Genomic DNA, 22,237 nt, shown 5'->3' on the forward strand with positions numbered 1-22,237 from the left:
CCCTTGGTATGCAAAAATTAACTTTTTAAGTTTAAAATGTTTCAATGCTCATGGAATACTGTAAATTTTGCTGATGTCTTTAAAGGTTGATTATCTAAAACAAAATATCCAGAGAGCACAATAACATGGAAATAATTTACTTGTAAGAACCACATTTAACATATTCACAAAACACTGTTGTGAGACTTATAACTGCATCAAGCTCCATGTTGATTAAAAGTATAACAGTTTGCTTTAATTACAGTTTCTTTTTATTTTTTGTAATGTTTATTTATTTTTGAGAGACAGAGAGAGCACACACTTGGGGAAGGGGCAAAGGGAGCAGAGAGAGAGAGAGAGAGAGAGAGAGAGAGGGAGAGAACCCCAAGCAGGCTCCTCACTGTTAGCAAAGAGCCCTACATGGGGCTCAGTCTCACCAACTGCGAGATCATGACCTGAGTGGAAATCAAGAGTCGGATGCTTAACCAACTGAGTCACCCAGTCACCCCACAGTTTTTTAAATTGAATGGCCAAGCAAGCTAATTCAAAATTAGCTTTTTGAAAAGAGGGAGGGGGGAAAATCAAGATTTTTGTGGGTGTGCTGGATGATCAATGATCAGCTTGTTTGAAGGTCAAGTGTAAGAGTAACTCCCTTCTACTTTCAGGATGTGGGGCAGGAGGAATAATTCAAGTGCAGGTGAAGGGTCATGAGGAAAACCTCATGGAGGACTGATGCTCCTTACTGTTGTAGGTCAAGCTGGGGCAGGAAGACTCGGTGGGAAGTAATGCTGGCAGCACCCAAGATGAGAGGCATGAAGACGTCTTCTTGTTAGGAAGAGCTCCCTTTCGCCCACCAGCATTGAGACCTCAGATTGGGAGAAAGAAGCGTGCACACAGCATTGGAGAAATCTGTGTGAACACTCGGGGAAGCTCTCCTTTCAAACCCAAACCGAGGAAGGAGTCCCTTGCATTCTACGTGGAGAGGGCACTTGTAGTCTGATGGACTTTGATTGACTTTCAATAACAGTGTCCTTCTTATAATGCCTTCTATCAGTCCATCTTGTTTTGAGCATCTGATTTTCACTTTTTTCAGTTCCTTTTCTAGAAAGTCTACTTTGCTTTGGAGCATAGATTTGGGAGCACTGAGCTTTTCATACAGTGACTTGGCATTTCAGATGACTTTACTCAAGTCTGGTGGTCTTTACAGGTGAGTCTTCATACTCTTTCATAAGAATGCCAAATTTGTGGATTCGTTTATACTTATTCCAATGAATGCAGCACGTGTTTCCCCACTCAAGCCCGGCTTTTATCTGACCGGAAACTTCTGCACAAAATGAAAAAGACTGTAAAAATTTCAGCTACTACTGCATGGTACTGCCAACTTGGGCAGACAGCTCAGAGCACAGGGGCTGGCCTCGTCTTCAGGCAACCCCACCACAGCCTGGCAAAGCCCCTACAGGACTAGCCTCAATGTCTCCTCCAGCCCGCTGGGGACTGACTCCTTACAGTCGTTGCTGGGGCTGTGTCTATCAGAGAGTGCTCCAGCACGGGACCACTTGTCACACAGCACAAGGGACAAATCTCATGGGAGAAGAGTCGGTATGAAAACTAGCTCACCTGCCCCTGTCCCTGCCCAGGACTCCTTTATCTTTTGCTCATACGTTCTACTCCTTTCTCAATATAACTCTGTAATTATGAATACAGCGACTTGTCAGGCATTTGGAGGTACATTAGTCTGTTAGATCACTTGACATTATTTTGTCTATAGTAAAATATAATGCACAGATCATAAGGATAATTGAAAAGTTAATTATAAGGCATGTACCCAAGTAACCCAGGTCAAAAAATCAAATACTCTTCCCTCCAAGTGGCCCCTCCAGATAACAGCCCCCACTTCCCCTAATAGGTAACAACTCTTCTGACTTTTGAAATCATTTTCCTTGCTTTTCTCTAAAGCAGTACAATTTGCTTTAAGCTTGATTTTGAGATTTATATAAGTGAAATAATGTTGAAATGTAATCTTTTGAAACATTTTTTAATGTTTATATGTTTTTAAGGCAGAGAGAGAGAGACAGAGCTCAAGCAGGGAAGAGGCAGAGAGAGAGAGAGGGAGACACAGAATCTGAAGCAGGCTCCAGGCTCTGAGCTGTCAGCACAGAGCCTGGCTTGGGGCTCAAACTCACAAACCATAAGATTGTGACCTGAATCGAAGTTGGATGATTAACTGACTGAGTCACCCAGGTGCCCCTTGAAATGTAGTCTTTTTGAATTGATCTTCTTTTGCTCAACTTATGTTTTGGAATTTTATCCCTGTTGTGAACCCAGTAATAATTTCACATCCCACTGGATGGACATATCAGTTCTTGTATCTATTCTTGTACTATTGATCTTTGTAGCTCACCAGTAAAGCTACCTTGAACACTCCTGTACATGTCTTTGATGTAAATGTGAACAAATTTCCCTAGGAGAAGGAAGAATTGCCAGGTCAACATTCTTAAATAACATTGAACTATTTTCCAAAGTACTTTTATCAGTTCATAATCCCCCAAGGAGTGAGAGGATTCCAGTGGCTCTATATACTTGCCCATACTTGGAATTGTTAGAATTAAAAATTTTTGTCAATATAAGGTATTTCACTAAAATTTGTATTTAACACCTTTTTATGCATTATAAACCATTTGAATTTTTCTCTTTGAAAGGGTTTATTCAAATTATTTGCCTTTTTAAAAGTTTTTATTGTGATCTGTATAAGTTATACACATGCACACACACACACAGACAACAGTCTTTGCTTGATTTAAAAATATTTTTTTAATGTTTTATTTATTTTTGAGACAGAGAGAGAAAGAGAATGAGTGAGGGAGGATGAGAGAGAGAGGGAGACACAGAATCTGAAGCAGGCTTCAGGCTCTGAGCTGTCAGCACAGAGCCCAACGTGAGGCTTGAACTCACAAACTGTGAGATCATGACCTGAGCTGAAGTTGGACGCTTAACCAACTGAGCCACCCAGGCACCCCTTTGCTTGATTTTTTGATGGTGCTTTAAGTGGTATTTTTCTTTTAGTTTCATTTCCTGTCTGTTGCTAGTCAATAGAAATACTGATATTTTAGTCATTGTCTTGCTAAATATGCTTGGTAAATCTAAGTATAGAGCTGAATAAAATGATTACTGCACTTATCAGAATGGCCATATATAAAACACTGCCCCTAAAGGATTTAGGACATCTTTTCTTATAATCCACAGGAATATTTACAAAAATTGGCCATATCCTGGACTATGAAGCAAGTCTCAAAACACTTCTGAAGATTAAAATAATACAGAGATCATGTTCTTTAATCACACTACAATTAACTAGGAGTCAATAACATAGACAATTAGTTCTCAAACATCTACTGGTGCTGCTTTGAGATCTTCTCATGGGTTTTATGAACGTGGCTGTGGATCTTTGAAAAATTTATACTGCATCTCGTTTATTGTGCACCTTGAACCAGTGGTTGATGTGTTCCCACATGACAGCATAGACGGGAAGGGCTTTTTACCTGGATTTGGAGAGTTGTGTGGTTGCTGGACGTGGGAGAACAGGAAGGGTATGCAGCTTACAGCTCATCCCTTGGGCACAAGCCACTGATCACAGTTAGGGGGTGGACACGCTGGATGACATGCCAGCCAGCTTCAAGCTGATTGACCCTGTGGCAGGGGAGAAAGGGGAGACGGGAAATAAGATAATCACTAACATCCAACATTTTTCATTGCTACTTTTTAATTTTTATTCAAGTATAACATACATGCAGAAAAGCACAAAAATTATGTGTACAACTCAATGTATTATCACAAAATGAATACATCTGTATAACCACTACCCATGTCAAGAAATGACACATTATCAGCACCCCAGAACCCTCCCCACCGTGTGCTGCTCCCACTCACCACCCTTGTGTTAAACATGAAACTGCGATTTGTTTTTGTCAGTTATGGTAACACCACTGGTATGGAAATGATAATCATGAAGGAAATTTATACTCACAGATCCCTAGAAATAAAAGGCAAACCAGGCTACACCACGCCAGACCATGTAGGACCTGGGCCAGGAGGCAGAAGGCGAGAGGGCAGAGCACGGCCCAGAGCCTTTATTGGGGTTCTCACGGGAAGGAACGGGCAAGGCAAGGTAGGTACTCTAAGTAAACTTAAGGATTGGGTAATTTAAATCATTTTGCTGGGCTCTGGGCTATTTAGGTGGTTTCTAGCTATCTGGTACCTGGCCCTGGGGTGATTTAGGGCAGGGGGAGCCCTGGCTTGGGGTGTGGGAGTTTGATAAAAAAGATAGATGAGAGTATGGTCACCCAACTGGTTGGTTTGTATGCCAAAGTTTCACTCTCAGGGTAATCATTCACAATCTCTAGAAATCAGCTAGCCTTGGTGGGGGCAGTCTTTCCAGGATCAGGGCCTCAAATGCCAGAGCACCAAGAATACAGAAAATAAGAAAAATATAGTCAATATAATACTCCTTCCTCCCCAGAGAGAGCATCTTTCCTGACTTCAAACACCATGAGTTAGTTCTGCCTGTTTTTGAATTTTTCATAACTGGAACCATATAGCTTATACTCCTTTGTTCAACAGTGTATGGAGGAGATTCAGTCATGTTGTTGTGTATTGCTGTAGTGTATTCATTTCCACATGTAGTGTATACATGTAGTGTATTATTCTGTCGTGTTAATTCATCTAGTTTTCTGGGGCACCTGGGTGGCTCAGTTGGTTGCAGGTCAACTTTGGCTCAGGTCATGATCTCAAGGGTTCATGAGTTTGAGTCCCGCATCGAGCCCCACATCAGGCTCTGTGCTGACAATGCAGAGCTTGCTTGGGATTCTCTCTCTCTCTCTCTCTCTCTCTCTCTTTCTGCCCCTTCCCCACTCGTGCTTTCTCTCAAAAAGAAATAAATAAACTTAAAAAAATTACCTCTTCTTCTGTTGATGGGCATTTAGGTGGTTTCCAGTTTGGGTCTAACATAAATAATGTTGCTATAAACATTCTTGTACATATTTCCGGGTGCACGTGCTCACAGCACATTTTCACTGGGTATTCCTGGGGGTGAAATTGCTGGATCACAGTTAGGGTAAACGTGTTTGAGGTTCAGTAGAAATGGCAAATATTGTCCAAACTGGCTATACCATCAGAGTGTATGAGAGTATCTCTGCATGAACTTTGGTAGTGGCCATACAGTTTAAAGCCACAGGTAGAACACTCCAGTGTTATTCAACAGAATAGTTACTTTGTCTTGACCTTAGATAGTAAATGTATTGATTTAGGAATGGTTTCCTTTTATATTTGACCCAGATTACTAACTCCAGGTAAGCACAAATGCAAAATACCAGGAGAAAAAAAAAATTCAGAACACTTTTTTTTGTTTGTTTATGTGTCTCTGATTGTCATTTAACACATTTTCAGTGAAGTTTTGCACTCTTGACTATCTCACATTGACCTCTTAGCAGAAGCTAATAAGTGGTTCTTTAAATCTGTATGAAATGATGGACAGGTTACCAGATGTGATCAAATCATTTCAACTTAATTGTGACTGGTTTCAATAAACGTTGGTTTCTTTATTCTAATAAACTATAAAGCACTCTACAATCTTAGTTATTAAATTCTCGCTGCTTTTTTATTAATAGGGAGAGTATTTTTATTACTCATTACTGTAATACAGTGATTTCTTTGTTCCTTTTCATTATAAATAAGTTCTCACAGTTGAAAAAAATCTACAAATCCATTCACACTATATTATCCATACTAAATAAAACAATAGGATTTTTCCTCTGCCCCCTTTTCATGTTGAGATTTGTCAAAAAAAAACCCACAAAAAACAAACAAACAAACAAAAAACAAACAAAAAAAAAAAAAACAGGGGAGAAGTTCCATGATGCAGAATTATTTCATACCCTCAATACTATAAATTTTGGTGAAACTACATACCCAGATCTTTAAAGGGAGAAACAAAAGCCCCACAGAAATAGTTATTGCCTTTACTATTCAACCATAGTCATCCATTCTGTTTTAACAGTCCAGGAAGAAAAATTGATGAGTCTACACTTTAGCATAGTGGCTAAGAAATACTTCATTCAAACAGATGTGAGTTGTCATTATGTGTGATATGTGAGCTGACTCAGTTGGTGTAGTCATCACTTGTGAGGAAGTATTGGGGCTGAGTTTTCACTTTGGTACTAGAAAGACAGACAGTGACATCAAGGATGCTGTTTGGAGCTGTTTCTGTTTTCTCTTATCCCGGAGGCCCCCCTTTTCCCTTAGGCAAGAGGTCCCAAATTTGTTCTCCACACCAAAAAATAAATACAAACAAATAACCTCAGAGTACATAGATGGGACTCAAAAATTTGCCCTCTAAGAGGTGACACATTATAATCATCTCAGTCATTCATATTTTAGTAAGAAATGGCCCATCAGATCCTTGCCAGGGATCTGAGATTGCCTAGAACTCAGAGAGATGCTGATTCCCTGGGGAGGACAGTGCTCCTGGCGCGGAGCCCACACTCACCTCAGCCTCTATGGAAGCACACAGACTCCTAGGACGTCATCCGGGGTAAGAGCCAACGCCCTGCCCACCCCGGCGGCACTCCCCTTCCGCAACTATAAAGGCCTTTGGCCGAGGCGCTTCTTCCTACACCTCGCGCCCCACTTCCCGGAGCCCGTCCAGTGCGGAGCCGGTAAGACCAGGGCCAGGGGCACGCGCAATGGGGAGGTGGGCCGGGCGGGACGGGCCAGCCCGGGGCTCTGAAGGGCCCGGAGCTCTGGATGGCTGGTGATCTCCGCAGGCTCCGCCCGTCCGCGCCGACCGCTGCTGGCGCGGCATTCCTGCGCCCCGGACGCCACCGCCCCCAGCCGTGCGCCCCGCCCCCGGGCGCCCCCGATCACCCTCCACCGCGGCTGGGCTTCCAGGCCAGGCGGGCCAGCTGGAGACTGAGGTCGGGCTTGTCGGCAGAACCGTAGCCTGAGATCAGAATGTTTTCCTTCCTGTTCTCTCTTTTTCCCTGATCTGTTTGTGACAGTTTCCAGGCGGCCCGGGCTGGTGCTGGTTTCTGGCTTCTCCTTTCTGCGGATGGAGGAGGGGAAAGGAGACCAGTGCGATCCTAGAGATTCTTTATCAACAACAAAAATGTAGTTAATGACTTACACGCTAAGCAGCCGGCACAGCTAGTAGTCTTCCCTGCCTACATGCGGGGACATTGAGGCTCTGATAGAAGTCACGATGGTTAAGTGGGTGGCTGGTCCCAGAGGTCAGGTGCACCTACTTGTGCGCTGCCTCGCAGGAGTAGCCTGTCACCTTGTCCCTGTCGGGCTGCCTTGCCTAACTTGGACCTGCGTTGGGGTTTTCAACTCCCACATCCTACGCTAGCTATGAGACTTGGGATTCTTAACCTCTGGAAACGTTAGACTGAATCTCAATAATGAGGACAATTATATCTCCTTCAGTGGAATTTGCTATAGTGCATAGGTAGGTAGTTATGATTTTCTAATTAGAAACATTCTTATTTCAGGTAAATATGGGCGGTGGATTCATTGCCCAAAGGAATGAGAGGCTTGAACCAAAGGAGCATGGAAATGTGTGTGCTCCTAAACTTAGGAAAGGCCCAGAGTGGGCCCCTCCTCAGGCTCACCAGTCTGCAAGCTCAGAGCCTTTTAGGGTAGCCTGGGTCCCGATCCTCTGTCCCTGCTGAGTCCCTGGCTAGTCATCCCTAGTCCTGCATTTGTGCACATGCTCTCCTGAAAATAGAGAGAGAGATAGAGAAAGTGCAAGTTTCATAGCGGTTGGCACAACCTGAGGAGGACATGGGGAAATGCGGTTGCCTAATTTGCTGGTGTGGGCAGTGGGCAACTTGGGGCCTCTGTTTTGTGTTGCAGTCTTCACCATGGAGCAGCTGAGCACAGCAAATACCCAGTTCGCGGTGGACATGTTCCACGCTATGAATGAGGACAGTCCTACTGGGAATATATTCTTCTCTCCCTTAAGCATTTCATCAGCATTGGCCATGATCTTTCTGGGGACTCAAGGTGCTACTGCAGTACAGGTGTCCAAGGTCAGCAGAAACACCCAAAGACAACCTGCTTTTCCTTCCATCTCCCTGCTGATGGCTAGTCTCTACTGAAAAGTGCCTTTGAGTTCTTACAGTGTGTTTTTAAAACTGTACTTCTGTGTTCCACAACTATACATTGTGAGGTCAGAATATCAGAAGAATCCCCAAGAACAATCCATTTGTATGCAGGCTTTCATTCACAATCGGGTCCTTACAGAGCACCTGCTATGTGCCAGCCACCGGTTTTTGTTTGGCTGAGGGAACAGCAGCGAAGAAAGCCGACAAAGCCCCTGCAGTGTGCCCCTTGTAGTCCAGTGGGCTTTCCTGTAAGCCATCGCATCTCTTCCTGAACTAGGATTTACCAGTTTCTGCCTCGCATGTGATGCCCTGCTCCTCATAAGTAATGTCTATTATGTAACATTACTTTCCAGCATAATGACACATGGGAAACACACATAGTGAAGTTGGCAGTGGTCATCTTTTAAGGGGACAAGGCAACTGTGTGATTCTGTATTCCCTCTGCCTAGCTCTGTGCCTGGCACCAAGTGTGGCTCACTGGGCTGTGACGTGGCTGTGTGAGTGGGAGGGGCCTGCAGGGAGAGACAAGTGAAGCGTAGCAGCTGTTAAGGGCAGGTCACTAGCACAGCAGGAGAAGCAGCTGCAGTGCCTCACCCTCCTCCTGTCCTTAGTGGGTGGGGAGGGCACTTCTGTACTAGATAGTCTTTAATTCTGAGAGGGGAACTCTGGCTTTGCTCGGAATCTAGGGAAAAGGAGTGCTGAAAGTGGTCTAACATACCAGTCACAAAGTGCACAGCACCTGCAGCTAGGGACAGTCCAGCCCTGGATTCAAGCTGACGGACCTGTTCCAGCTACAAAGCTTCTACTGCTGTACTTTATGGAGAACCAGTCATCTTTATCAGTGCAGATATGACAGCATTTAAAAATTTTCAAAAATCCACTTTTTTTTTTTTTTTTTTTACTCCCCTGGTACTAATTGTTAGTTGCTCTCGCAGGGTAATATCAGCTTCATTTTGAGGCTTTCCAGGGACTTTATGACTTCAGTAAATAATAGTTTTAAGCGCCACCCCCCCATTTCAAGCAGATTGAGCATAGCAACTATGCAAACATTCCATATCTTGGTGATTGAATGGACTTCGTACACTGTATAGGTTTGTTCTTTGTGTCTTAAGAGCAAGGAGCCAGCCCAGGCCTCATAAAACCATAAAGGGACTTTTGATCTGTAACTGATACATGGGGGATTAAACTTTTGCCAAATGTTAAGTTTAAAGAAGTTATTTTTAAATAAGTGAGTTACTGATGCTAATGGTATAAGAAAAAAAAATCCCTCTATCTGTAATATCTTTGTGTTCCTGCATAGGTAATGATTCTTATTTTTACTGTTTATTTCTGAGAAATTTCAGTGAAATTATATTAAATTCAGAATAAGACATAAACATACCATTTAGAATTTTCTTTGGATAAAAAAGCAGACTTGTATAAATATTTAGGTTATTAACCCCTCATATTGCGAGCTATAATTTTAACAAAAAGTGATGTAAAAGCAGTTTCTAGTGTTGTAATTATTGTGTCTCACAAAGCTATACATTTTGGATTCTCTATTATTTGTTCTCCAATGAGAAATTAATAAAATATTGGGCTGGGGATCATGAATAATCAGTAATAAAAACCCATTAATTTAATATGATGGAAGCAAATGCCAAGGAATCACTTTATAATTTCAAACCAAATGGTTATAGAAAGAATGTTTTCTTTATTTTAGGCTCTTCATTTTGATACAGTTGAGGAGATTCATTCAAGATTTCAGAGTCTGAATGCCGATATCAACAAACGCGGAGCCTCCTATATTCTGAAACTTGCTAATAGGTTGTATGGAGACAAGAACTATAATTTCCTCCCTGTGAGTACTTTGCACTTCATGTTCAAAAGCTTACTAGACAGGGGCACCTGGGTGGCTCAGTTGGTTGAGTGTCCAACTCTTGATTTCAGCTCAGGTCATGATCCCAGGGTTGTGGGATCAAGCCCCATGTCCAGCTCTGTGCTGAGCTTGGAACCTGCTTAAGATTCCCCCCTGCCCCCACCTCTATCTCTGCCCTTCTCCCCCACTCTCCCCTGCTCATGCATGCTCTCTCTCTCTCTAAGATTAAAAAAAAATTTTTTTTTAATGTTTAGAGAGAGAGAGAGAGAGAGAGACAGCTCGAGCAGGGGAGGGGCAGAGAAAGGGAGACACAGAGTCCAAAGCAGGCTCCAGGCGCTGAGCTGTCAGCACAGAGCCCATTGTGGGGGTGGAACTCACAAGCCGTGAGATCAGGACCTAAGTTGAAGTTGGACGCTTAACTGACTGAGCCACCTAGGTGCCCCCCCCTCTAAAATTAAAAAAACAAAACAAAAAAACAATAAAACACTCACTAGACAATGCAGATTTTTTTCTAGCATAACCAAGTTCATAGAAATCAGTTTTAATTGTTATAAAAATCCAGAAAAATGGTACAGAATGAAAATACATGACAGTCAGAATTCTTATTAATCCATGTGGTTTCATTTTATAGTCTTCACAGTGAAAAGATTGATCCTGGCTGTTTTACTAAACCATGAATTCCACAATTAATTTCCAAGTACAATCAGTATGTTCTTATTTATGAAAATGTTAGCCAAGGTTGGAAAAGAATTGGTAAATTTTATACAATACCGAAACTACTGAACAGCAGTACTACAGTACTTAAAAACTATGGTACTTAAAAATAGTTAAGATGGTAAACTTAATGTTATGTGTTTTTTTACCATAATGAAAAAATATAAAGTTAGAATTTTTTTGTTACAATGAAATTTATACCTTTTGGGACCATTTCTGCTTTGAACTATTTTAGGAAACAAACATTTCCTGTTTTTGTTTTTTTAAACAGGAATTCTTAGCTTCGACTCAGAAAATGTATGGTGCTGAATTGGCCAGTGTAGATTTTCAGCAAGCCTCTGAAGAAGCAAGGAAGGTGATTAATGAGTGGGTCAAAGGGCAGACAGAAGGTGAGAGACCAGGCAGAACCTAATCATTCTCCTCCTGCCAGCTTCCCCACCTGCATCTGATTCCCCCTTCTTTTTTCCTGTTCCCTCATCCTGACTCTGGGAATCTAGGAGTTCATCCTGGGAATGAGCTCTGCACTGCCCAGTTGGACAGCGTTTGGGTGTAGAAATTCTTCCAAGAGGAAACTTCAACATGATTTAACTGAAATAGCTAAATACATTTCCCCCCATATGTTCCCAAAGCTACATTTTAAAATTAAAACTCACATTGTAGAATAAAAGGAATAAAAAAATTTGAGGAAAATCCAGCCTGGCCCCAATTAGTTAATATACATATGGAAAGAAATATCCTAATACTTGTGAATGAATATTTACAAGCTGCTGTGGTCATAAATAATTGTGAACTTCTTGTCTAAGAAATCAGGGATGGTAGCTGGGACTGTCTGGTACAACTCTCTCTAGTCTAGTCACGGAAGGAGTCAGGGCACCGAACACTTGTCTTCCATATGAAGAACTGTTCATGGCCACGCTGTGGTCAAGGTGGATCCTGTGTTTCAGTGGAGTAGCTGTCCTACCTTTTGGATATTTATTAAAATCTTTTGTTTTGTTTTGTGTGTGTGTGTGTGTGTGAGAGAGAGAGAGAGAGAGAGAGAGAGAGAGTAGGCTTCTGCTTAGAGGATTTGAAAAAGTGATTTACTAGTGACTCAAAATATTTTCATCAAGGATTTTTTTTTTCCTGAAAAAGAATGGCCATTCACAAAATCAGCCTCATTGTTTACCACAAACTCCAGAAAATGAGAATTTTCTTGTTTTGGCCCTTTACCCTTTTATTTGGCATATTTAAAGTGCAAACATGCTAGTAGGGTTTTCCTAACTTAATACCATGTTAAAGGAAAATTAAGTACAGAATATGCTTTTGAATTGCATTTCAGGGAGAACCAAATGTCAGTTCCAATTTGGAATTCGGATGTGTGGATCTTTTTTAAAAGTTAACTTTATCATTTTAGGGAAAATCCTGGAACTATTGGTTCCAGGTGTGGTTGACAGCATGACTAAGCTTGTGCTAGTGAATGCCATCTATTTCAAAGGGAATTGGGAAGAGGAGTTCATTAAGGAAGCCACTGACGATAAGCCCTTCCGCTTGAATAAGGTAAGGTGATGTAACTGGCTCAAATTCCTCTTTGCTCTAAGGATATGCAGATAAAAAGTGAGTGATTTTTTTTTTCAACTGTCCAGAAAGAGACAAAAATGGTGAAAATGATGTATCAAAAGAAGAGATTCCCATATGGCTACATCGAGGACCTTAAGTGCCGCGTGCTAGAACTGCCTTACCGAGGCAAGGAACTCAGCATGATTATCCTACTGCCAGATGACATTGAGGATGAGTCCACAGGTCTCAAGAAGGTAACCATTCCCAGCTTCATGCTTCACGTGTCCTGATGTATCGATTCTGCCTTGTGTGGTCGTGGGTGCTCACGCTGGCAGTAGGTGCTTGTTATGTGTTTACTGATGTGACTTTTCTTTCCAATGCTCTGTCATTCCTTTGTAAAGTAGCTTATGGACGTTACTCCTCGAGCCCTAAGTTTCAATTTTCAGCTACTGTCAGTGAACAGGTGTGGTGGAGAACATCTAAAGATTTATATTAAATGTAACATGGGCCAGTGGCAGCTCATGGCAACTCTCCTAAAAGAACTTTAGGGGAAAGGGCAATGTAATGAAAGTTGTTTTTTGAAACAAATTTTTGAAAATTAAAAACCCCAGGGGTGCCTGGGGCAGCTTAGTTGGGTAAGTATCTGACTTCGGCTCAGGTCATGATCTCGCAGTTCCTGAGTTTGAGCCCTGCGATGGGCTGGCTCTGTGCTGACAGCTCAGAGCCTGGAGTCAGCTTAGGATTCTGTGACTCCCTCTCTCTTTCTTCCCCTCCCCTGCTCATGCTCTGTCTCTGTCTCTCAAAAAATAAATAAATGTTAAATTTTTTTTTAATTTGAAAACCCCAAAACATTATACTACATAGTTTCATCATGTGCTATAAAACTCTATTACACTGCTCATTCTTGCTGCAATTCATATAGATTGTGAATTAAATTTCCAATAGCTACACAGCAGAAAAAAACTCATGTGACATGTTGGCTTGAGTGCTAAGCCTGTGTTCTAATATGAGCTTTGTATGTGATTCCTATTCTGTGTCATTTAAAGGCTATGCCATCTTATGTCAGGACTCAGAATAGGCAAAACTGTTAAGAGTATGGTTTTCTTCAGCGTCTCTAGGCTGCTGTGTGGTTTTTCTCTACCCTGTCCCTGATCAAACTTGCTTTCAGGAAGAGATGTAATATTAGCCATTTCCAAGTACAGAGTATGTATTAGAATCAACATGTTCTTTTTTTCAGTTGTATCTCCGTATTCGTCTCTTTCTCTGATTATATAAAAAAGAGTCTCTAGCCTCATGAAAGAAATAATCAGCATCATTAGAACAAGTGGGTAATGGTTCTGTTCTAGCCCAATAGTAGTAATTATAACAGTAATGAAAATAGCTGTCTTTTATACTATGTGCCAAGCACTTTATGTATATTAACTAATTTAATACTCACACAATGCTGTAGGTAGGTACTATTGTTACTCCTTTTTAAATGAGGAACTAGGTTTTTTTCTATTTTTACTTAGGAAAGAAATCTATTAGAGATTACTTCAACTCTGTGAGGTTCACAGATAACCTCTGTGATCAATGGGATTCACAATAAGTAGAAGAAAGCTTTAAAATCTTCCCTTATACCACTTGACTGATTAGGGTAACACAGCCATCATGGCCTATAACAGTAAGCTGGTGTGGTAGGAGCTTAGTAATTCCTGGGTGGATGGATGGGTGGGAAGGTGAGTGTATGGTTAGGTAGATAGACGGATACTTGATGGACCCAATGTCCATAGTTCCTGTACTTGGGTGCTTGATGGCCTGGAACACGGCTCTGTTATATTATCACTAACCACTGAAAGAAATGAAATCTTTCAAATGGAATCTGTTTCAGCACAAGACATGGAGGAGACTGATGAGCAACTGATAAAATGGGTCCATTCATTTTAATAATGCTTTATTAGTTTACTTATCTAAAACTGTTTTCACCTCTTCTTTTTACTGTTCTCATTCCAGATTGAGGAACAATTGACTTTGGAAAAACTGCGTGGGTGGACCAAAGCTGAGAATCTGGATCGCATTGAAGTCAAAGTCTACTTGCCCAGGTTCAAGCTGGAAGAGAGCTACGACCTTAACTCCCACCTATCCCGCCTGGGTGTAAAGGATCTTTTTAGTAGCAGCAAGGCTGATCTGTCCGGCATGTCAGGAGCTAGAGATCTTTTCATATCAAAAATTGTCCATAAGTCCTTTGTGGAAGTCAATGAGGAGGGCACAGAGGCGGCGGCTGCCACAGCAGGCGTTGCCACCTTTACCATGCTGATGCCCGAGGAGGAATTTGTTGCCGACCATCCATTCATTTTCTTTATTAAGCATAATCCCTCTGCTAACATCCTGTTCTTGGGCAGATTGTCTTCCCCTTAGAAACTGGAAATACAAGGTCATGCTTAGAGCTTTATTACCTGCACTTTCAATGGTGACAATTTTCATATATCTTTGCCAATAAAACTACCATCTGAAAAAAGATCTTTAATTTCCTTTGTAAGTTCAGCTCTGTTGGCTGTTTACATACACCCATGAAATGTGTAGATTCTTGACAACATAGTAGTCTATGAACTTGCTATGCTCTCCTGATGGCCAAAGGAAACATGATAATACTATAATTTAGTTTACAGACAGAATTTTGGAAGCCGAAATAGACATTGATTGTAGAAGGGAGGCTAAAAACGGATATTCAATTGAAATATAGGAGGGCACCTCAATTAAGAGTCTGGGTTGTAAAGACAAACTTGCCTTGGCCAATATTTCTAATACCTTGTTCTATAAGATTAGTATCTTTTAATTGTTCTTATTCTTTCAAACTATTAAAGAGTCACTGGTGATAGCCTGCCTTCCCTTTTTTTGTTGCCCTTTCTCCTCCCTAATATGGTGTTTGTGTGGGATCACATGGAGTCAAGGAGTGGGTGTCTTATCATAAAAGATTCCAAGAAATGACAAAAAAGAATAATGTAGTGGCACAGACTGTTAAGCAAAGAGGGGGTACAAAGATCTCACTTGTTAACCATGTTCTTGCATGTTTTCTGATAAAAGTTCTTAGTTTCCATCATGTGATACATGTTTTTATGGCAATGGGGTGGCTTTATGCAATGCTGTGGTGTGGAGTTTGGAGAGGGTCTGATCAATATACATGTACTCCTTGGGATAAGGCTTGAAATGATACATTTTCTTGCTCCCGCAAAACCAGTGGGCTGGTTAACAAACTTTCCTAAGATTCTGCAAGCCAGACTGATCTCAGTTCGCTTGTTCACTCTGATCTTAGACAAGCCAAGAATAAAACAGAATTCTTGGCCTGACAGTACTGATGTCCGTGATGGCAAGAAGTGAGAACACAGGATAAAAACAACATCTTAGCAAATCTGTTGCCAGCAAGCTTTCCCTCCTTCATTTCTTCTTACAGAAGGAAATAAGGTAAAAACTCTAAAGTCTGTGCATTGTCTGGGAAGAGGATAAACGTACAGTTACAGCTACAGTCTATTTTAATGAGTTTAGGATGCATGTTGTACAGTCTGAAGTGACCACTGGAAGAATAGTAAAAGGGTTTATAACTTTAAAAATAAACCAAAGAGAAAAAGGGAATAACAAAAAATGATCAATCCAAAAAAGAGGAAAGAAAGAAGAGAGAAAGGCATGCAAAGCACGCATGATACCAAGATGGTATATTAAACTCCCAAGTATTTAAGTAATGACTTAAAATGCAAAATTGGCTAAAAATGTTCCAGTTACTAGACAAAGGTGGTCAGGCTAGACTGGAAAAATACCATATGGTGTTTACAGAAAATATGTTTATAACATAAAAATAGAGTTTGGGGCACCTGGATGGCTCAGTCGTTTAAGCATCTGACTCTTGATTTTATCTCAGGTCATGATGTCACAGTCATGGTATCAAGCCCTGTGCTGGGCATGGAGCCTGCTGAAGATTCTCTCTCTCTCTCTCTCTCTCTCTCTCTCTTTCTTTCTCTCCCCACCCCCATCATGCTCTCTCTCTCAAAAAAATTGAGTTTGAAATAAAATGAATGGAAAAGATATATACGGTACAAATACCATAGAAGTAGATATAGCTATAAATATTTTTGGTGAAATATGGCGAGTGGTTCTCATATTTACCTGACAATGTAAGAGGCCAAGAATATCCAACACATTCTTGAAAACCAGGAGAGAGGATATACTTAATTGAATCAAGACTTATTCTAATCACTATCAATTCCCTCTTTTATTCTCAAAATTTAATCAATTTGGATACTAAGTCATATGGTCATTATATTTATGACAAATGTAGCACCTCAAAGTTGGGAGTGAAGGGAGAAAATTTTCAAAAAATTGTTCCGGAATAGTAGGAAAAAATGGAAAACAATTCAAATTGATTCAAAAATTAACACCAGCGGGACTTCACTATGAAAGCAAAATAATAAAGCTTTTAATTTTTAAAAATGTCTTATTTATTTTTGAGAGAGAGAGAGTGCAAGCAGGTGATGGGAAGAGAGAGAGGGAGACACAGAATCCAAAGCAGGCTCCAGGCTCTGAGCTAACAGCACAGAGCCCGATGTGGGGCTTAAACCCACAAACTGTGAGATCATGACTTGAGCTGAAGTCGGACGCTCAACTGACTGAGCCACCCAGGCACCCCAACAATAAAGCTTTTTAGAAGGTAATATACAAATATATTTTCATGAACTTGTGATTTCTTTATAGGACACACACACTTTTTTGTTAAATTTATTTCTAGGCATTTGGACTTTTTTTTTTTATGATAAATTGAGCCAAGTGAAAATTAAGAACTTCAGTTCTGTAACACACACCATTAAGAGAAAGAGAAGGTAAGCCTCGGGATAGTCAATATAGGCCAGTGCCCTAGGAGGGTAACATCTGAGTATTGGTCTGAGAGAATGTCCCCAAAGGCAGGGTTTCCAAGTCTGAAGGCTTTCCCTCCTTATCTCCCAGGCTAGAACTAAAAAAAATATATATGATTAAGGCAGCCAGACTCTGTGAAGGTACAGCTTTGGAGAACTGGCTCCCAAATATCTTCAGAGTTTTTTTTTTTTAATTTTTGTTGTTTATTTTTGAGAGAGAGAAAGAGAGAGAGAGAGTGAGCAGGGGAGGGGCACAGAGAGAGGGAGGCACAGAATCCAAAGCAGGGTCCAGGCTCCAAGCTGTCAACACAGAAGCCAACGTGTGGCTGGAACTCAAGAGCTATGAGATCATGACCTGAGGCGAATTCGGATGCTTAACCTACTGAGCCACTCAGGCACCCCTCTTCAGAGCTTTTATGTATCAGAAACCCTGTCTGAGATTATCCAAAGAAAGTGGCAGCCCATCCCAAAGAGAAAAAGAAGGGGAATCTGTTGGGCATTACAAAATCAAGAGGGGTTTTAACGTCATCAAAAGTCAAATCGCTTATGTTATTTCTGCATTGGTCTGTTTCTTTAAAAAGAATACTGCCATGTTCTTGCCATGCTAAATACTTGCTCACTCAGAAATAAATCATAAGATTGTTACCTAGAATTCTCTGACCATAACTATTCTTCCAGTTTAGATCAAGGAGAGACTCACTCAAAGTTCATGAGGAATGACACCGGGACACCCTGGTGCTTCATACATGACATTTGTACTAACACCAACCTCGTGAGGAGGATGTTACTGTCTTTATTCTACAGAAAAGAAGAGGAATAGTTATCATGGCTCAAAGCTCTGCAGTGCAGAGATCACCCTGATTCATCATGAGCTGAAAAGTCCCTGAGCGTTACCATTGAGTCCCATCCAGAGGAATGACAAATGCATTGTAAGTGAGTCTTAGAGACTCTGCCCTTCAATATTAATGTTACACTTCCACTCTCAGCTGCCAATCTCAGCCACTGAAAATGAAATCTTCAATAATTTTACAATCTCACATAAACTTGCCCTGGAAAAGGCAGAATATAACCCAGAATTGCTTGGAAATAGGAGGTAAAGAGCATTTCAGTAGGTCCTGAAGAGTTGCCATTTTTCCTGAAGAGTTGCGCAAATTCAGCTCCCTGTTCCCCTCCAATGTCACCGCCAAGAGCTGAGGTCGCTGCAGAAAATGATACATCAGTTTGGGGATAAGAAATACACTGGAGGAAGAATTTGAGAGGACTAAAGAAGGATCTGTTACATTTCAACCTTGGAGAGGTGGATGGTTCAGAAACATGCACAGATGATAAAGTATAAAAGCATTCCTTCATCCAAATGCTCAGGCTTCTAATTACATATAGAGAATTCGACACCAGATGCTCAGTGGCTGCTGTGACAGGGGCCCCATCCATAGAGTGTGAGTAGAGTGGTGTGGAATGAATGAATCAGTTCAAAATTATACAGCCGAAGAATAATTTGTAGTGCGAAAGCACACGTGTGCCCCGGAACAAAGGTGATTTTCTCGTACACTGGAGGGACAATTAAAAAAAAAAAAAAAAAAAAAAAAAAAGCAATGCCTAGCAAGAACGAGAGGATGTTACTGAAAGAGGTTTTCAAAGAGTTCTTGCACCAGTTCTTCCTTCATTTTGTAACTATGTTGTAACAAATCTTGATAATAAGACATTTTGCTTCCTGCAGATAAGTAAGGTTTCCCTGTAAATTAACAATTTAAATTGTTAGCATTGTAAAATATTTTAAAACGTCAGTTTCAAAGACTGAACATGCACTGCATAGATTCTATGCAAAATTTGGTACATTAGCTGAAATATTTAGGAAATTGATAAGATTTTTCACCTGGTTTTCTGGTTAATCCAGAAACCTTTTCCTTTCCTTTCCTTTCCTTTCCTTTCCTTTCCTTTCCTTTCCTTTCCTTTCCTTTCCTTTCTTTTCCTTTTAAGAGGTGGGAGAGAGAGAGAGAGAGAGAGAGAGAGAGAGAGAGAGAGAGAGAGAATCTTAAGCTCCACACTCAGTGCAGAGCCTGACACAGGGCTCAATCCCATGACCCTGGGATCATGACTTGAGCCCAAATCAAGAGTTGGAGGCTCAATCGACTGAGCCACCCAGGTACCCCATCCCAGATGTTTTCTATCAAGGCAAAATAAGAGATATTTAAAATTTTCAATTGCTTTCACATGGCATAATATATTATGGTAAGGACTTATGTGTTTTTAAAACTCATTAATTTCTTGCTGTAAGTCATGTCCTACATTACTTGCTGAACTGCTTTGAAAAAAATTAATGTTTTTTGATCATTGTGGTTTTTTTAAAGTAAAAATATATTAATTCTAGAAAAATTGTTAGTCTAGAACAGGTAAGGTTCTTCATATTCAAGGCTCACAATCTTCCACTGAACCATGACAATAGCATGAAATATCTCTTAAGAGTGTTCAAATCAATTCTCTTTATTCAATTTCAAATTCACTTATTTTTCTAATTAAGTTTCTTTCTCCCTATATTATGTGCTAAGCTCTGGACTCGGCTCTAAGATTGCAACAATGGACAGTGATCCCTGCCCTAAGGTAGTTTGTGTCTAGTTCATAAAATCGTTCTCCAGTAACTAATTTGGTTAACTGACCCATTGGATAGCAATGGTACCAAATTGGTTGCTGGCACCTTAATCCTGTGCTTTTGTTCATATCTTCCCTTTTATTGTAACGCAAGGGGTTGTCTTCAGTATCGAGTGCCAACATTCTGGGAAGCTTTTTCTTCTACATTATTTAGTAAACTGTCAATTAGCTGGCCTGTGCTTATCTTGTTATCAGTGTGTGTATTCTGGTACCTACTCCCCCTTCTGGATATACTCACCCCTGGGTGTACTGTTGAGTTGGGAGTCCCTAAGGCACAGCTAATCCAGAAGCAGGATTAGGTGTTTCCCTTGCAAAGGGAAGAATATGAACAAAGGCATAAGGGTAAGAAAGCAAAATAAGGATGGTGTGATTGGAGATTAATCAATAAAAGGAAGAGCAGGGAGGTTGTGGCTAGAGAGTGGAGGACCTGGGTCATGCAAAGCACTGAAGGCAAGGGGACCTGGGGATTTTTGTCTTTCGTTTTATTAAAAAATGTTTATTTTTTTTTGAGAGAGAGAGACAGAGACAGAACACAAATGGGGGAGGGACAGAGAAAGAGGGAGACACAGAATCTGAAGCAGGCTCCAGGCTCTGAGCTGTCAGCACAGAGCCTGATGCAGGGCTTGAACTCACCAAGCGAACCATGAGATCATGACCTGAACTGAAGTTGGATGCTTAACCGACTAAGTTACCCAGGTGCCCCCTGGGGATTTTTATCTTAAGGACACTTACTCCATTCTCCCTACTATGTCACATACCCTGTTTTAGGCACTGAAGTGCAGACCCTAGTGTGGGGCTTGAACCCACAAAGCTGTGAGATCATGACCTGAGCTGAAACCAAGAGTTGGATGCTTAACCAACTGAGCCACCCAGGCATCCTTGTCACTGAGGTATTTTAAAGCAGATAGGCCATGAAAAACATTTACTCTGTCTGGCATGTTGAGGACACATTGGGAGGTAGCCAGGAGTGGGAGTCTGAGAGTTACTTAGGGTCTCTTCCAGTAGTGAGGGATGAGAGTGGCTTCAACTAGGGGCCAGTGAGGATGGATATCAAGAGATGGATTTGAGGAAACAAATTGGAAGCAGCACTTAGCCAGAGGCAAATTGTGGAGGGTGAAAGAAAATGAATTATTAAAGTTTTCTCCCAGCTTTCTAGCAACTGGGTGAACGAACAGAGGTGGGAAGACAGAGGAAGAGGAGGTCTGGTGAGAAAGCTGGGAGACTAGTCATGGATGTCCAATCCACATTTGCCATAGATGAGGCTGCCTGGTGTGAAGTGAATGGAGAGGAGAGGGTCCAGGGGGGAAAATCCAGAGATACTGACGTTCAGGTCCAGCCAGCAAGTGAAGACTAACAAAGGATGCCTTAAGAGAAGGAGCTTATGAGATTGGAAAGAACAGGAGAGGGAGTGGTCAGCAGACCCACAGGATGGGAGAGTTTCAAGGAGGGGGAAGTGGGCAAACGGCATCAAATTCAGGGTAGGTCAGGTGAGGTAAGGACTCAACTGCCCTTTTGATTAGCAACATGGAAGTCACCGGGGACCTTAGCATGGGATGACCTTACACAGTGGTGACAATGGAAGTCAAATGGAAGTAGGTCAAGGACCAAGCAGCACAATTTTGGCTGCAAGACTGTGGCTACAACATAGATTTTTTTCTTGTTAATCAATCTTACTGAAGGATAATTTATATACAATTACCCATTAAAGCATAAGATTCAAGGAATTTTGACAACTGTATATACACATGAAACCACCATCCCTATGAATAGATAGAACACTCTGTCACCCCAGGCATCCACTGATTTTTTTTTATGTCACTATAGATTACTTTTGTCTGTTCTAGAATTTAATATAAATGGAATCATACAGGAGGTGTTTTGTGTGTTTGACTTTCCACCTGGCATGCTTTTGGGATTTAGCCATGTTGTTACATGTATCACTTCATTCCCTTTTAATGCCAACCAGTATTTCATTGTATAGATATACCACAATTTAATTGCCATCCATTTTTTCTTAATGGACATAATTAAGTTGCATCTATGCCCTGAAAGCAAGAACAATTCAGCATCAGATAACCCAGTAATACATGTCATAATGACTCAACTATTTATCACAAGAAGAAAAACAATATAATGAAAAATGAAATGAAAATAAGAATAAACAATATGAGAAAACCTACAGGAATCCCAAGAAGAAAAAATATATACTTATTTTGTAAATAGCAAAAAAGCATTTAGTAACATTTAACATCCTAACTTGATAAGAAATTTATACCAGAAACCTTCAACGTCATGCTTAGTGGTAAAATATTATAAGGAGTTCCATTAAATTCAAGACCAAAGCAAGGATACCTATCATTACCAACGTTATCACCCATTTCCTAAATATTCCAGATGGTGCAATGGGTCAAGAAGGAGAACTAAAATATGAATATTAGAAAAAGAGAAAAAATATCTAGAAAACTAGA

General features: G+C 40.9%; 1 protein-coding gene and 1 long non-coding RNA gene across 2 annotated transcripts; one reads left to right on the top strand and one right to left on the bottom strand.

Moving 5' to 3' along the window:
• Positions 1–440: 440 nt before the first annotated feature.
• Positions 441–6,608, bottom strand: LOC115513658. The gene is made up of 3 exons (XR_003968780.1): positions 6,521–6,608; positions 3,519–3,666; positions 441–1,303 (listed from the first exon to the last, which is right to left on the bottom strand). It is a non-coding gene; the product is annotated as an uncharacterized LOC115513658 (long non-coding RNA).
• On the top strand, positions 6,607–15,100 carry SERPINB1 (serpin family B member 1). Its single transcript, XM_030314958.1, has 7 exons — positions 6,607–6,689; positions 7,885–8,060; positions 9,838–9,975; positions 10,979–11,096; positions 12,101–12,243; positions 12,330–12,497; positions 14,236–15,100. The coding sequence occupies exons 2-7, from the start codon at positions 7,893–7,895 to the stop codon at positions 14,638–14,640; spliced, it is 1,140 nt and encodes a 379-aa protein (XP_030170818.1). The 5' UTR covers positions 6,607–6,689; positions 7,885–7,892; the 3' UTR covers positions 14,641–15,100.
• Positions 15,101–22,237: the final 7,137 nt, after the last annotated feature.

This window comes from Lynx canadensis, chromosome B2 (assembly GCF_007474595.2).
Source record: "Lynx canadensis isolate LIC74 chromosome B2, mLynCan4.pri.v2, whole genome shotgun sequence".
Taxonomy (NCBI): domain Eukaryota; kingdom Metazoa; phylum Chordata; class Mammalia; order Carnivora; family Felidae; genus Lynx; species Lynx canadensis.